This window comes from Ovis aries, chromosome 17 (assembly GCF_016772045.2).
Source record: "Ovis aries strain OAR_USU_Benz2616 breed Rambouillet chromosome 17, ARS-UI_Ramb_v3.0, whole genome shotgun sequence".
In the NCBI taxonomy this organism is placed as follows: Eukaryota; Metazoa; Chordata; class Mammalia; order Artiodactyla; family Bovidae; genus Ovis; species Ovis aries.
Window position 1 is genome coordinate 44,893,311 of NC_056070.1, and position 17,271 is coordinate 44,910,581.

A 17,271-nucleotide genomic window follows, 5' to 3' on the forward strand; every position below is an offset into this window, starting at 1 on the left:
CCAAGAGCCTGCGCCTCCCGCGTCCCCACAGTGGGTTTTGCGGTTCTGCCTGTGTGTATCTGGGTACCACGGACTCTCAAGCCCGGGGCACCAGTTCTTGGACTCAGCTCTTCCCAGCGCTCTGCCCTGCAGAGAGGGAAGGGGAGGGAGGCCGGGGTTGATTAAATTTGAGCGAGGGAGAGGTGAGACAAACCACCAAGGAGGCTTTGACCCTACTGTCCCCCCTCCTTCTCACAAAGAGCCTCCCCTCCCACCTACCCCTGCTCATCCACGCACACTACACCGCCTTGACCAGACACTCACTCTCCAAGATCCTGCTTCCGCTGGTCAAGTTTGGGGAGGGGGCGTGTGGAGAGATTGTTCGCGCGCTCCGGGACGCCCTTGGACTGGGTCTCCTGAACGCGAGGCCCCGCCCCGCCCCACCCGGTTCGTGAGCCTAGAGCGCGCGCCAGACCTCATGCCCCACCGGGTGGGGTGGGGTGGGGGTGGTCCCTGAGGGGGCGGTCCCGGAGGGGCGGGCCTGAGGGGGCGGGCACGGGGCCCCGCGTGCATGCTGATAAGCTGGGCGGCCGCGTCACTCCGCACCGGCGCCGTGGCTGCGGGGCGGGCAGGAGCCGCACACCAGCCGAGCGCGGCCGGCCCGAGCCTCCCTCGCTTTTCCGGGCCCCAAAGCCCTCCCCGCCTCCCCTGAGAGGGGGCCGCGCCCCTCTGAGGAGGATGCCGAGTGCCCCCTGCGCCCACGGCCCCGGGCAGCCCCTGCGCGTGGGGAACCCGGGAGGCAGAGGGGCGCGCTGAGAGGGCGCGGGTGGTGCTGAAGGGACAGCTCCCGGGCGGGGCGGCAGAGCGCGCAGCCCTCCCGCAGCATCCGCCTGCAGCCCCTGCCTGCAGCTCCCGGCCCGCAGCCCCCCTCCTTCAGCACCCCCAGCCCGCCGCGAGCTGGGGTGGCTCATGGTCCCCGAAGCAGCGGGCCAGGCGGAGGCTCCTGTGTCCACCGGGCCCACGGGGATGCCCCGCGGGTGAGGCAGCCCCCAGCTTCCAACCGCGTTCATGGCGGTGGCCAGGAAGATCAAAACTTTGCTGACAGTCAACATCCTGGTGTTCGTGGGCATCATCCTCTTCTCCGTGTACTGCCGCCTGCAGGACCGCTCAGAGGGGCTTGTGCAGATCGTTCGCAGCGCCGACCGCCGGGTGCGCAGCCGGCACGCCAAGGTGGGCGCGCTGGCGGAGCGCGAAGCCATCCTGCAGCGCCTCGACCACCTGGAGGAGGTAGTCTACAACCAGCTGAATGGTGAGCTGAGCCAGCGCCTCACTCGGGACAAAGAGGCTGGGAGAGTGGGTTGGGGAAGAATTGTTTCCGGGCTTGGGACGTTGAAATGTGTCCCTGGCGCTACAACCTGCGAAGACCCCAGGGACCTGGTGGCCAACCAGGGCTAGGATCGAGTTCCTGTTACTTGGCGAGTGAGTCAGGTAGAAGGCAGATGGGAATACAGCATCTGTGTAGCTGAGGATGCTGGCCTGAATGACTACGCATACACTTATGTGCCCAGAGGACACTTGAGTGCCCCAACCCACCAGTACACATGAAGGGACTCCACCTTGTTCCCTGAGGAACTGAGAGAACTTCTAGAGGTTGTAGGGCCTGTGCTAAGAGCAGGCGGTGCCCAGATCTAAGAGCAAGGGAGTCTGCCATACTGCTTCAGGAGCTGTGGGGCATCAGGGCTAAGCCCAGACTCACTCTTCTCTCATGAGGAAGAAGTGGAGAGAGGCAGGATGGCTATGCTGCCCTTCAGAGGTGTTTGTTAGATGTTGGTGGAGAAAAGTGGGCTTCCCTAGTGGCTCAGACAGTAAAGAATCTGCCTGCAATATAGGAGACCTAGGTTCAACCCCTGGGTCAGGAAGATCCTCTGGAGAAGGGAATGGCAACCCACTTTGGTATTCTTGCCAGGAGAGTTCCATGGACAGAGGAGCCTGGTGGGCTACAATCCACGGGGTTGCAAAGAGTTATGCCCCAACCACTGGAGCTGTTCAGTTCCCTATCCTGGGGATGCTCTGGGCTCAATCAACCAGGTGCTGTGGGCCAAGTATGAGGCTGTGAACCTGTGACTCATGGACAAATAGAGTCTAGGTCCTGGCAGGGGCTTGGCAGATATTAATTACCTAAATGGACCCTGAGCCATGGTGCCTGGGAACCTGGAGTCCTTGGAAGCTTCTACAGGAAATGGCTCCTGGAGGTGGACTCCTTGTTTCATCCCAAGCGGATGTGAGTCACCCTGAGGGTCAGCGTGGGAGTCAAGGAGGTTCAGGGCCAATATGGAGCTAGGTGGTGGGGGAGGAGGAGTACTTTTCCACATTGGGTTGCAGTAGAGCAGAATAAAGCAACTGCTGCTCCCTGGGCTTACTCTGTGCCAGTGTGCAAGGAGGAAAGAGGAAAGTTTATGTTTACCCCATTAGTAGGCTTTCCCCTTCTGTCCTGTGCTATTCTGGTTTCTGTACCAGCAGCCCCTGGCAATGCTCTTTAGGAAGCATCAGTAACAGGCTCCAGCAGGAGCTGTCTGGGAGCCAGCTTACATAGACGGGGCCTGTTCCGCACATCACTGAGTCCAATGTGGAGGTCCTCTTGGGATTTCCTTCTGGATGCCCAGCCAGCCTTGGAGCAGCAGCTCTGAACCCGAGGCTTGGTGATGCCTGGGATACAGGAGCTGTCTGCAGCCATGCCCGCCCTCTCTGGGAGAGTAGCACATCCTCTGGCTTCCCAAGTGCCTTCTCACCACCCCTGAACTCCTGGGTTTTTTCTGGAGGTAGTTCTGGTGGGTTGCTCGGCTTTTCTGATCTTCCCTATTCAGCTGAAACCACGAGGGGAGAAAAGTTTAGTTTAGCTGTCACTTGACCATTCCAGTGGTGATTCATCTCCAGGAAGGCAGTGTGCCCCGGTAATAGCACACAGCTTTATTGAAGTGTGTTTGCCAGGGTGTTATGGTCTGTTTTATGGGGAGAAGTAGAGGATTATATAAAAACATTGGCAGCACGTTGGGTTGTGTAACATCCTGACGGCCAGCTCAGCGCTGAGAGCTGTTCTCCCCCCTCCCCCACATCAAGGTGAGAAGAAGCCGGGATTCTTGGAGGCTGGAAAAGCCAGGACCTTCGACCGACTGATGGGGGATGAAGTGTTTTGGGAAAGTGGAGTGTCATTCCCAGGCCCACCCCAGCCTCTCCCCCTCCCTTCTCCTGGCTTCTTCCTCCTCCCTCCCCTCTTCTTCCTACTCCTCTTCCCACCCCTTTCTCCTTTTTAAAATCTTTTCTCCCTCATCCCTTCACCAAATCTCTTCCTCCTATCAATTTTGCTCTCTTCTCCTTTCTTTACCCATCCCTTAGCCCAACTGTTCTGTCTCTCTCCAATCTCTGTTCTGTCTCTCCCACCCATCCCACTCTTTATCTTGCATCCCCATCTCAGACCATGTGCCTAGCATAGCGTCTTACCCAGGGGTCATTCAGTATTTGTTTCTGGACATGACAAGAGAGCCCCAATCTAGCACTCAGCCCGGATGGGTCACTAAGGAGAGGACAGTGCAGGACTGGTTGATCTTTGTTCACAAGAAGCCCTTTGAGAACAGTGCTCACCCTTCAAACTGGCACAGATTCCTCTGTTAAAGGATTTTGAAGAACATCAAGGAGCTTGCTTCCCAGAGGAGGCAAGCCACAGCCCTTTACACTACTGTCTGTTGTGTTTTAGATCCGAGAAATAGGATATGGATTCCTAGGAGCTTCTGCTTAATACGAATTCAGCTGAGATTAGAAAGGAGAGGGAGAAACCTCAACAAAATTGATTTATTGCTTATATTTCCTTTGCCTTGACTGCTTCCTAGAAACACTTCTCCTGGCTTGAAGGAGCTGGTGGGAAGGAAAGATTGTCCCTGGGGAGCAGGGCCCAGAAACAGAGCATCCTCCCCAACACCCCCCACAGCCTTTCTTTAGCTGGTCCAGTGCCCTTTATTTGAAATGTCTTGTTGACTCAGCAAAGACTTATTAATGGTGTGTGTAGATTCAAATTCACAGGACCGGGGCGGGGGGTGGAGGCGGGCATGGATTTTCTTTAAGGAAATGCAGTATAGTCACACGCTGTATGTACGTGAGAGTTTGCTTCTAAGTTTTGTGCTCAAGGCAAAAGAAAAAATGTTTATAGGCAAAAATCATCCTTCCAAATATCTTAAACTGCACATCAAGTACAGCATCCTGGTTTCATGCCTGCAACTGGCACAGTGAGTCTTATGAAGTTGGAATTGGAGAACCTCTAAGCTCGGTGGGCTTCCCTGGTGGCTCAGGCAGTAAGGAGGCTGCTTGCAATTCAGAAGGCCTGGATTCAATCCCTGGGTTGCCCGCTCCAGTATTCTTGCCTGGAGAATTCTATGGACAGTGGAGCCTGGTGGGGTACAGTCCATGGGGTTGCAAAGAGTCGGACAGGACTGAGCAACCAACTTTCAATTTCACTTTAAGCTCAGTGAGAAGGGAGAGGAACTCCCATTCAGTTGGTCACATGTTCAAGCCCTTCTGCCTTCTATGACCCCTTAGGAGCAGAGGCTGAATTCGAGCTGGGGATGGGAGGGGGAGGTTTCCATTTGGGTTGGTTGGCTGCTTTTAAAAACTCAGACACATGTGTGTTAATTCCCTCTAACTTGACCCTCTAATCAGCCAAGTCCCTCACAATCAAAGGTCAAAGCCGTGTATCCTTTGTACAGATGGAAAAGCTGAGGGCCGGTGAGACAGCAGGGCTTGCTCAAGGTTGTTTAGGAAGTTAGCAGCTGCTAGAAGCATACTTGCTTTAGAATCTACATTTCTTAACTTAACAAAAGTTCAAGTTAAAATAACAGGAGGTCCCGTTGTGGTCTATCGGGTGATGGCCTTGTACATCTCAGGTGGGGGTTGCCTCCCACCAGCTCTGCCAACACCACTTCCCGTCCACTGGGAAGAGGTACTTGCTGGCCCTGCTCTCTCAAACTAAAGAAATTGTGCACCACACCTGTTCTATTGTTCATCCGAGGGTGGGAATTTTTGTCTGTTTTATGCACAGTTCTAATGCCAAGGGTCTTGGGTGGTACCTTGCACACAGTTCATGCTCCAGAAATATTTGTTGGATGAGAGAGTGAGTGGATCTTTCTCTAAACGATTGTTTTTGTTTAGAATAAATTTATTTTCAAAGACATTTGCAAATCACCACCATACCCGTAAGCAGGAAGGGACTAGGCGAATGAATGTAATGAAAACAAAATCATGCTCTTTAATTCCAGCGTGACAGGGCTGTCAGCAGAGGCTCTGAGCCAGAAACCTGCCCTCTCTTTGTTAGAAGGGAGAGTCTCAAGTGTGGGGGATATATTGGCATGAAACCAAGACTTTCTCCTTGAAGAAATCAGGGGATTGAGACAGCCTTTAAGAGGGGATAAGTCTCACGGCATGAGTCAATGTTATTTACTGCTGCGTTCATTTTCTGCCAACAATCCTGTCCCATGTGCTGGTCCTCCCAGGATTCTGACTGCACACTTTGGGAAGCCCGGGTCTGGAGCAGAGTATTGCTTAAGGGGATGTGATGGGGGGTGTGAATTGGGTGGGAAGAGTGGGGAAGTGGCTGTCAAGTTGCTAAGGGGCACTTGTCCCTGAGGCTGCATCCACTGCAGGGGGCCCAGATCAGGAAGCTGAAATCCTAACAATAGTCTGAGCACCACGAGTGGTGTTTTTATTTTTTCAAGTCTTTATTGAATTTGTTACAATATTGCTTCTGTTTTTACCTTCTGCTTTTTTGGTCATAAGGCGTGGAGGGGGTTGTTTGACTTGAATCGCTTTTTCTGTTCTCCTCCATTGGATCTCAGCTCCCCCACCACGGATTGAACCCACACCCCCTGCATTCAAAGTCTTCACTACTGAACTGACAGGGAAGTCCCCACCCTGAGTTTTAGTAATCGAAGAATTTTGGAGTTGAGACCAGGAGGTGCCTGGGAAGAGGCGAGAAGGAGGCAGATGGAGAGAATGCCAGGTGGTCACCCTGTGTTTGCCTTGGTCTCTCGGGCTGCAGGGGGAACAGACCCCTCCGTGTGGAACCGTCTTTCCTGCACTGTGGTGCTTGCTTTGGCGGTAGGCAGGTGTCACAGCTGAGAAGCTGAATTTGGGGAGGTGTCCAAACGGTCCCCACTTGGCGTGGGAACTCAAATATCACATGAGAGCACAAGCCATGTGAGGACAGCAAGTGCCTCAAACCCTGGCGTGGGGTGGATGCCTGATCAGTGCCCTTCAAGGGACCAAAGGATGAATGCCTCAGGTGGGTGGAGCCTGCAGGAGAGCCTGGTGGAGGAGGGGCGGGCTGGGTGTCTGAGAGGGGCCTGGAAGGTTCCTGCGGACGGCGAGGGGCTGGCTGCCCCTCTGGACCACTCCTCACCTCTGTGGTATGCCTGTCCCAGTCTGCCCACTCCTGAGATCCCGTGTGCGTAGAAGGTGCTGAATTCACAAGAAGGGTTTTCAAGCCCTTTGCTATGCACGAGCAGCTCGGTTTTGAAGACGCCTAAGATATTCCACTTGCAGGGCATGTGTGTTTCCTCAGAAAGATTTCCCTAGTCATTGTGAATTTTAATTCCAGAAGTAGCTCCCCACTGGTTCCTGGGCCCGTCCAGCTCGAGTTCATCAATTTCCTCCATCTTCCTCGAATCTGCTTTATGAGTTAAAACGTCCTGCATTGCTGATTCCAGCAGCTAAAGCCACCGTGGCCGGAGAAATAGTTGCCATTCGTTCAGGATTTAATCACTGGTCCTGGCAGGTCGTGCTTCAGAATGGCAGCAATTAATTGGTTGGCCATTTCCTCCCCCTACCCCCACCCCCACCCCAGGTCATTAATTGGCTGGCCTCTCCCCCTGCATCTGTCTCACATCCCCCACTGTTGTTGATTTACTACAGAAAGTGAAAAAATAGTTGGTGCTCCCAACCAGAGCCCAGGCTTTTACACAACCACAGCCAGCGGGGGGGCTTTTGACACAAATGGCTTTTTCCATTCTCCTACATGGGAGCCGCCTGCAATTACATTTCACTCACCCTGAGAAGATTAACAGCATGTTGGTTTTGCCTTTTTTTCCCCTTCTTTGCCTGTGCTCCTCTGCCTGCTGGTCTGCCTGTGACCCCATCCAACCACCAACTACCCATATTAGAACAGCCGGAGCCACTTCCGGTCACAGAGGTTAGCGCTGTGCAGTCCTGGGCCTTGGCATCTGGGGCGATGAGAGGCAGGGGTGCTTCACCCTGAGATAAACACCCCTCACGCAATTCCCCGGGGAGGAGCAGATCTCACTCTGGAGAGGCTAGCTCTATCCAGAGACTCTGCAATCCAGCGGGGGCCCCACTTCTAGGAATAACTCAGGCCAACCGTGACCCCCACCTTGGGAGCCTGCCGGGGCTGAGTGATTGCATTTACAATTCAGCTCAGCAATTTGCATATTTCAGAGGTTCGGCACTATTTTCTGAAAGGACAGTTTATCCTTCGTTGGCTGGTAACTTGACAAAAATAAGTCTCTATTCACTTCCATATCCCATGTCCTACTGGGGACATTACTGCCTGGGATCCAGCTTTCTGCTGTTTGGTCAGCTTTTCTGTTCTGCTCTCAAAAAGCACAGGTACCCTCGAAGGGAGGATAGCCAGGAGTCAAATGAGGGATGGGGAGAGGCTGATTCATGGTGAGATGGGTCCTTGGAAACTGCTCTGCAGGCTGAAGCTCTCTCGTTCTCTGGAATGAAGGCAGTATCTCCTTTATCCTTATCATTCACCCCTCATATGTTCCTGATGCTGAGTCAGGGTGTAGGAGCGAAGGAGATGCATGTCCCTGCCTCTCAGGGCTGACATCCTAGGAGGGAGGCAGGTGAGAAACGAGTGGTGTGAACAGGGCAACTCCAGGCAGAAAGAAAGGCCACCAAGAGGAAGAGTGATGGAGAGTGGGTAGGTGGGACGGGGTCCCGCTTTAGATAGGGTGTGGCTTGAATAGCATTTCCCCAGATTCATGTCCTTCGGGAACCTCAGAATGTAACCGTTTGCAGACGTACGTAGATGAGGTTGTACTAGAGTAGAGTGGGCCCTGATCCAGTGATTTGTAAGGGTAATATTGTCCTTATGAGATCAAGAGGGACACAGACATAGGAGATAGAAGGCAGAGACAGAGCCTGGGGTGATGTGTCTACAACCCAAGCACTCCAAGGATGCCAGCAACTCCAGAGGCTGCAACAGGCAGGAAGGACCCTTTCCTGGGGCCTCCAAAGGGAGTGTAACCATGATGCCCTGAGTTCTGACCACCAGAGGACCACGTGGCTGTGTGTGCTGGGACACTGACACCAAAGGTGGGTGGGGAGCTCCTCTGTGATGATCAAACTCAGATGCGAGTGAGTTGTGAGGCGATTGGGGAAGGGCATCTGGGCAGGGGCCAGCCCCACATGAGTGGTGCTGTGCTTAGTCACTCAGTCTGACTCTTTGTGACCTCATGGATTGTAGCCTGCCAGGCTCCTCTGTCCATGGGGTTTCTCCAGGCAAGGATACTGGAGTGGGTTGCCATGCCCTCCTCCAGGGGATCTGCCCAACCTACATGAGTGGAGAGCACTATGAAGGAGGAGAGTGGTGTGTGGCTATCAGGGAGGACATGGGACTGTGCTCTTAGGAAGGTGTGCTCACACACCATAAATGTCCTGTGTGCCAGGAATGCTTGGACTTCATCTGCAACCATGGAAGTCTGTGCCTCTGTCTAGCTGGTTGGATTTTTAAAGCACATTTGTGATCTCACTCAGATCTGAGGGACCAAAATGACAGTGACAACACACAGTCTCTCCAGCCACCTGAGGGTCAGGACAGTCTTGATTCTCTGCCTGCTCAGCCTGTGGCCTGCCTTGGGGTCTCTCGTCAGGGCTTCTCAACATGTCGCTGTTGACATCTGGGCCAGGTAATCTTTGCACATGGTGGTAGGGTGCTGGTAAGCTGTTGAGCAGCATCTCTGGCCTCCACCCACTAGATACCAGTAGTCCTCTCCTCTCCCACCTCCAGCTGCAGCATGAGACGTTGTCAAGTGTCCCCTGGGGGCCAGAAAACTCCCGTGGAGATCCCTACCTTCTGTCTAGAACACAGGGGTTAACTGGCGGGGTTCATACCTGGCTCCACCTCTCAGGCAAGTCAGTCACTCCCCTCTAGTCTCAGTTTCCTCATCTGTAAAGTGGGGATGATGGAAACACCAACCTCAGCAGAACCTTGTAGAGGCAAAAAGAATTGGCTTGAGTGAAGGGAGTCATCCCTGTGTCCAGTGCAATTGGCTAACCCACACTGCCCGAAGTTCGGGATCCTGCTGGGCACAGGCAGATTGCCATCCTGAAGGCTGTCCCCCATGCATCCTCGTTGACCTTGCTGACTGTACCAAGACAGTCTCAACTCAATGGCAACATGCCTCTTGCATGTTCTGAACTTGCCTATCTACCTTTAGTGCCACCCCCAGGCTCAGCATCCTTGGCTGGCTCTGTATCCAGCTAGACTTTAATAGCCAAATGCTGTTTCATTTCCTATTGATTAACATTTTGGGCAAAGGATAGAGGTCTCCTATCTTGCGTATCAATACATCACTTATTTAAGAAGCAAATTCACTTAATTCAAAAGTGCATTGGTTTAAAGGAGGCTATTAAGTAACATGAATTGAGTGGTTTACAGAGACATGGATACTGCAGGAAGGCTGGAAGAAAGACCAGTGTGGGGTTGCTGTCATAGATGGCCCTTGAGGCTCTGAGCTGTAGCATCTGGTCTTAGAAAGTGGTCTCCCCTGGGATTGTGGATTGATGGCCTCAGAACCGATGAAGGGAGATGCTGGACTCTGGATCCGTGCTCTTTCCAAGGCTTTCTGAAGCTTTGAGTTTGATAAAACATAAATAAAAATAAAATAACCCACTTGTGCAGATGTGGCCCTGATTCTTGGGTCCTGAAAAGAAGGCAGCAGCATTGACCACACCCCCGGGCTGCTCCCCAGCACCCCCACCCCAAGGCAGCGACCTTCGACCTTCTGGTCCTCCAGAGAGGGGCCTTGCTCAGAAGCCTCAGCTGTTGGGTTTTATTTTTAAGTAAATGAGCCCAAGTACAATGGCTCTTAATATGCCACCCCGGGCCTGGCAGTGTGCCAGAGAAATAAGATCTACAGGTGCCCGGCCTGTGATGGATCCTGGCCCCAGTAGCCGCTCCAGTAGCCTCCTGGCTGGCCCAGAGTAGACCCCTTCCTCCTCCCTGAGTTTTCCACCCTGGTTAGAAGTGAGTCTTGGCTTCAAGGCTATAGGGGCAGTGTGTGCCCAGAGCTAGACACAGGGCTGGTACAGGGGAACAATGGCTGGGATGAGGGGAAGTCCTGATTGTCCCAATTGTGTGTGGACTGACTTGCCAGACAGGACCTCCTGGAAGTTGAGAGGCTCAGGTCACAGCTGGTTCATGAGCCTCTAAGTATATTTCTTTAAAAATGGAAGAAATCTCAACAGGAAGTTACCAAAATAGTCATATATTTTAGACATTTGTATGCAATGAGTTAATGCTTTTGACACTGGAGTGCAGTGTAGTTGTACTGTTCACAGAAAGATCAAGGAATTTGTAGAAATACTGGTTCTTGTAGACGTCCTGGTCTGAGAACACAGTGTGTTTAGAGGTGTGTGATGAAAGCCTTCTTCTCAGGCTCCTGCAGGTCAAAGGCTGACATGGGTCTCCTGGGAAGGGTGCCCTGTGGAGGCTTTTCCTGCCTGTTTTCTTGCCCTTTCTGGGGGTTCAGCACCCATATCCTGCATCCATATCCGGCCTCCATATCCGAATCCAGCAGCATTTCGCCTTTTTGTGCCATTCTCCCAAAGTCACATCCCAACCCCCACTCTCCTCTTCACCTCCCTCTTCTACCTTTAAGCGTCCTTATGATCACAGGGGCCCACTGGATAATCCAGCTCAAACTCAGCTGATGAACACCTTTAATTTTCTCTGCCATGTAACCTAACATTTTCCCAGGTTCTGGGGGCTGGGATGTGAACACCTTTGGGGTCCGTGATTCTGCCGATCGCAGTGAGCAAACTGAACAGACTACTGAACCTGAATACATGGTAGGGGGCAAAATAAGGCAGAAGGATGAAGTGTCAGGGGAGAGGCCCTGGCATCTCCATCATGCATCCGGAGAAGGCCCCAGGAAGGGAGTGACTTTTAAGTGAAGTCTGAAAGTAAGGGTGGGGATGTGACACGCAGAGATCTGAAGGAGGGAGATCCAGGCCCAGCAAGTGCAAGAGTCCTGAGGCACAGAATGTGCTGGAGGGTTGGCTAGAGTGGTGGTCAGGGAGTCCGTGCTGGAGACTCACACTGGGAGCCGTATGAGTCTACTCGAGCTGCTGTGACCAAGCAGCACACTTGGAGGGCTTGAACCACAGAAATTCATGGTCTCACAATTCCCAAGGCTTGAAAACCAAGATCAAGGTGCTGGCATGGCTGGTTTCTGATGAGGCCTCCTCCTGGCTTGCGGATGGCTTCTTCTGTGTTCATGAGCATTCCTGGTGTCTCTCCCTCTGTAAGGCCACAGCCCCATTGGTTTAGAGTCCCCCAGTGACCTCATTTATTCTTAAGTACCCCCTAAGGCCCCTCTCCAGATACAGTCACATTGAAGTTAGGTCTTCGACATAAAACTTTTTTTTTAAAGTACTTATTTATTTGACTGCCTGGGGTCTTGGTTGTGACATGCAAGATCTTTTGTTGCAGTACACGGACTCTCCAGTTGGGGCACAGGCTCAGTAGTTGTGCCATGCAGCCTTAGTTGCTCCTTGGTATGTGGGGTCTCAGTTTCCTGATCAGGATCAAACTCATGTCCCCTGCATTGCAAGGTAGATTCTTAACCACTGGACCACCAGGGAAGTCCCCTCAATGCACAGGTTTTAAGAGGACATAGTTGAGCCCATAGCAGGAGTTATCCACATGCAGATGTTATCGAAACCCACATACATAGCCTTATGGTCTCACCCAGACTAGGGAGTGAGTGCAGGGGAAGAGGCAGGTTGGCTGAGCTGGGACAGTCTACCAAGAGATGAGGAATAGCCAGAAGAGAGGTGAGGCAGGCCAGTGTCTGATCCTGGGAGTCAAGGGGACAAGCACTGCTGAGTACTTTGATGGGTCACACTCCATGAGCACTGAGAGTTGACTGCTGCTCCAAGGGTGGGGGTGACCTGGACAAAGTCAGCTTAGATGCGGGTTGGGGGTGAAGTTGGAAGCAGCAGACACGGGGCCTTTCTGCAAAGCACTGTGGATTTGGGGGCTGGATGACTATTGGTGGTGGGACCCCCATGCAATGTGGGACATGGAGAAGTACTGTCAATTTCCCCTGGGGGCATCTCCTCCCCCAACTGAGAACCAGTCCTGTGAAGGAGGATGAGATGAGGGTCTGTCCTGGAAAGGGAGATGGGGCTGACAGAGGGTGTTATTTCCAAGATGAGAATTAGCTGAGAGGGAAGGATTGGGTGCCAGAGCCCATCCTGGAGTCCATGAGAGGGTGGCACCCCAGCTCAGAAGCTGAGGCCTGGCCAGCACCTCGGACAGCTCCTCCTGCTCCTGCTTCTGAGGTAGAGGGACAGTAGTTGAGCTAGCCGGGTGGGGTGGAAGCTGGGGTGTTCTCTTTTTTCCATTTTCTCAGAGAGGCAGCAAATAAAGTTATCAGTTGAGGTTTCAATCCCTGGGTTGGGAAGATCCCCTGGAGAAGGGCATGGCAATCCACTCCAGTATTCTTGCCTGGAGAATCCCATGGACAAAAGAGCCGGTGGACTATGGTCCATAGGGTCGCAAAGAGTCGGACACGACTGAAGTGACTTAGCACACACATACTATTAAATGGATTTTTTAAAAAATATATGTCTGGTTATGTATTATCTACATCCTATTTCAGAATAGGGACCACTACAGATGTGTGTTGTGAATAGGAACACTGAGTTGGTAGGGCTGAGAACCCCTGGTCTGTAAGGTGGGAGCCCCTCACAGGGCAGGTAGGAGCCTGGGAGAGGCCGCTAAAGGTATAGGGGGCTGCAAGGGCCTGGGCAGAGAGGGGCCTTGTCACCTCCCAGCCTCGAGGGGAGCTGATCTCCTCCCCCGTTCCCCTCAAGGGTGGTTCATCCCCAGGCCTTTTCTGGGGAGCAGGGGGAAAGTTTAGGAAAGATCCATCTGGCTCCAAAGGCGAATGGGCACTGGTGGGGGGCTGCCCAGCTAGCTGTGCCTCCTCCAGGATCCTCATCTTGGACACCCCTTCCTCTCTGGCACTGTCACCCCCTCCATCCTTTGCCTCCACCCTGTAGATGTTGCCACCTCTTGGAGAGTGTTCTCAGGTGAAGGGCTGCTCTCCTTCCCACACCCTGAGCCCTGCTTCCCAGCCTTCACGTTTCTGGGGGAGACCCCAGGACAAAGGTTGCTCACAGCTCCAGAGCTGAGTCCCAGCCATCGGTTGGCATCATTCTGAGATGCTTCGCACTCACCTGACGGTAACAGTAACCAAGGTGGATGCACCATGCTAGGCGCTCGAGGTCTGTGACCACATTTGGCGCTCACAACAGCCTGTGCAGGAGATAATCTATCTTCAGTTTGCTGATGAGACCATGGCCAAGCAAGGTCAGCCCCCACTGGCAGCAGTGGGACTGAGACCCAGGCACACTGGTGCCAGGGTCCCTGCCCTGCCTCGCCTCCCCGACGATGAGCTGGGAAGACATCAACTTAGTGAGCTCGGTGGTGAGGACTGATACCTCCTGCGCTAGCAAAAAGGACTACTTTTACTTTTAACAGAATAGTTAAGTCAAATTGATTCTATGTGCAGCCCCCATCTGAAACCCAGCAAGCTTCAATTTTATTCCAGAGAAAGACAATAACAGAAAGTGCCTGGGACTATTTTCACACTATTTGAGCATATTGTGGAAAATGTGTTAATATTCTGTGTGCTTGAGCACTTTGCAGTGGACACAGGGAAGCAAACAAGCTTATATCTTCCTTGATGGGGCAGAGCCTTGCAGCTGCAATGTGACTGTGGAGTCAAAATACCCAGGCGAGCAGCCCTGCTCCCTGCAGCCTTGTGCAGGTTCCTTCACAGCCTTGCTCAGTTCCCTCACCTGTACAATGGGATGAAATAGTAATTATCTCTTGGTTTTATTCTTAGAAGTAAGTGGAGGACGCATATAAGCTCGTGGAGGTAATGCCTGGCGTGTGGTTCTGGCTCAGATGACCTGGTTCAGCACCAGCTCTGGTTTCTGCTTGTCCACAGTTTCTCTGACCTCCCCTCACCCAACTCCACCAGCCCTGTAGTTCTGTTTCTTATGCAGCCCCACCCCTGCAGAAAAACACAATGCTCCAAGATGTCCACGGGAAGTTGAAGAAGGGGGATCAGGGAGATGGCTTAATCCAATTAACACTTTACTCACAGAACACGATCTGTTGTGCAGAGCACAGGAGGGGGTGCCCAAAGCTCGGAGGTTGGGTGCCTTCCTCTGAGAATTTACAGTGAAGTGGGAAAGAGGCAGCCAACTGGCGTTCTCTGTCCTCTAAGGCATTGAGTATCAGCGACAAAAGGGAGCACTGTGTTGATGGGTTGTGTTGAAGGTCAGGAGGGATGAGGAGGAGTTTGGAGCAGCACACTGGAGCTGGATGCACCTGGTTCTAAACCCCAACTGGATGACCGTGTCAGGCCAGTTCTTCTTGCTGAGCTGTGCTTTTCCCATCTGTGAAGTGGGAAACATGATCACCCTTCCATGAAAGGATTTTGAGAAGATTAGACAAGGTGATGCCTGTGAAAGTGCCTGACACATAGTAACTCCTCAGAAATGTAAGCAAAGACAATGGAAGGAAAAGAATTGAAATGGGGCAGAGTTTGAACAGATGGGGTAGCATGATGCCTGATACATAATATTTTCTCAGTAAATATTTGTTCCCTGGATGGGTGGGTGAACTTATGGATGGGTGGAGGGAGGGAGGAAGGAAGGATGCTTGAATGGATGAGTGGATGAGTAGGGACGTGGATGGATGATGGATGAGAGACAGGTGGATCTTCACAAACCCACTTGACAGTGGGCCTATGACTCACATATTGTTGGCTGTTGGGATGGAGTGAGTGTATTTTCCATGAGAGAAGGATGAGAATTTGGGGAGCTGGGGTGAAATGCAATGGACTGAATGTCTGTGTCCCCCAGATTCCTATGTTGGAGCCCTAACCCTGGTGGGGCCTCTGGCATGTGATTAGGGTTAGGTGAGGTCATGAGGGCAGCCCCTGTGATGGGATCACTGGCCTCCTAAGAAGAGGAGGATGGGAATCTCATGCTCTGTGCATGCACACACCAAGGAAGGACCCTGAGGATGCAGCAGGAAGGCTGCCGTCTGCAAGCTAAGGAGAGGGTTCTCATCAGGAACCAAACCACTGCCTTGATCTGGACTTCTTGCCTCCAGAGCCATAAGAAAGAAATGTCTGCTGTTTGGCCCCTGTTGGTGGTACTTGTTATGCAGCTTAAGCTGACTGAGCTGGGGGGCCACACTGGGAGGGGGCACTCTGCCTTTTTGAGGTCAACAGAAGCTCTCATGCTTATCCATCATTCTTTGTCTGGAAGGTCACTGTTTCCAGGACAGAGCTCGGGGGCAGTACTCCTGGTTCCCATTCTGTTTCCTTCCCTTGGGGGTCTGCAGTGGCCCATTCATTCATGCACTCGTCCCTTCATTCATCCATAAGCACCTACTATGCACAAGGTCCTGGGGCTCCGGCCTGAGCATGGCAGGCAGCCACTGCCCCGGAGGGCAGCAAGCAGGCCAGGGCGGGGCTGCGCCCTGTCCCCAGTGGGGCTGGGGACACTGAGTCAGCCTCACTCTCTGGGCCACCCAGGCTCTCGGCTCCCTAAGGACCTGAGTGTAGCCTCCGAGGTCTCCTCCTGCCTGTGACCCCCAGAGCTGGGCTGGCCCAGGGGACAAGCATTTCCTGGGAGACTCTGCCATCAGGACTGGAGTCTGATGCCATGGGCATGGAGGCGTCAGGCCCTGGACACCCTGACGGTCTCAGGAGGCTTTACTCAGAGCCAGGTCACCTTGAAGTGACAGGACACCCAAACATCCCCCATTCCTGCTCCCCGGTAGCAAGCAGACCCAAATCCAGGGACAGAGCTGCACAGAGCTGACAGAGGGACGTTCCACGGCCCCATGTACTTAACAAAGTGAAGGAACCAGGAAATCCATTTTGCCAGATATTTCCAGTCATTCCTTATCTCCCCTGCTTTGGTCCCATAAATATTCATATTAGTTGAACACAAGTACTATGTGGGAAGATTTATCAAATATTATATTAGTCTCAGTGAGAATATATTTTACAGGTACTGCCGTGTCCTGCGAAATCTTCATGACTTCATAGTTTCAGAAGGGCAGTCAGTCTTCCCGCTATTGACAATATGTTATTGGTTTGAGTCCCCAGGGAATCTTAAAAGACCTGTCTGTAATGAAATTACCCGTTGTGTTTGGAGAGAGTGGATAAAACGGAAACTGGGAGGGACGTTATCTTCAAAGGCAAACCAGGGGCTCTTGCTTTTATCTCTGCTTTGTAATCATTAAAATTAATAGCCAAGCACATAAAATCGGCCTAAATTCTCACTGGGGAAGAGAGAGGGAAGCCAGGGTGGTGGGATGTTTGGCTTGCCATCGTTGCCACCCCTCAACCTCCAAATCCATGCTCCGTGAAGCCTGTGGTCAAGGTCACGGGCATGCAGAGGACTGTCAGGAGCCTTGTGGGTGATGAGTGGGTCATGGGGGGTAGGGTGTGTTTCTCCACTGCAAACTGTGGAGTCCCACTTTCCGGGTGATGCTAGGAGAGGAGACTGATGGCGTCTTTGTTTTGTTCTGGTGGCACTGGGTCTTTGCAACGCATAGGCTTCTCTAGCTGTTGTGTGTGGGTTTAATCACCCCCACGGCACGGGGGATCCGAGTTCCCCAGCCAGAGATTTAACCTGCGTCCCCTGCAGAGGAAGGTTGATTCTTAACCACTGGACCACCAGCAAAATCCCCTGATACCTCTTTGATCCCAGGGGAGTGTAAGGACCCACCACCTGGAGTCTGTCTGTTCTTCTCGAGCATCCCAGTATGTTTGCTGTGTGCTGATCATCTTCAGAAAACATGGATTTATGGTCTCATTGGAGGCCTGGAAGGGTAAGTTTGCATCTCCTCCTCCAGGTTCATGGGGGTGAGGGGCTGGGAGAAGGAAGGTCTTTAGTAGAGCCCCT

The 17,271-nt window shown here is 52.7% G+C and overlaps 1 protein-coding gene across 1 annotated transcript in view; it reads left to right on the top strand.

Moving 5' to 3' along the window:
• Positions 1-576: 576 nt before the first annotated feature.
• GALNT9 (polypeptide N-acetylgalactosaminyltransferase 9) overlaps positions 577-17,271 on the top strand; it is a 124,165-nt gene continuing 107,470 nt past the window's right edge. The window contains exon 1 of the mRNA XM_027956382.3: positions 577-1,288. Coding sequence (XP_027812183.1) covers positions 1,048-1,288 — 241 coding nt within the window. The 5' untranslated portion in view covers positions 577-1,047. The remainder of the gene's footprint in view (positions 1,289-17,271) is intronic.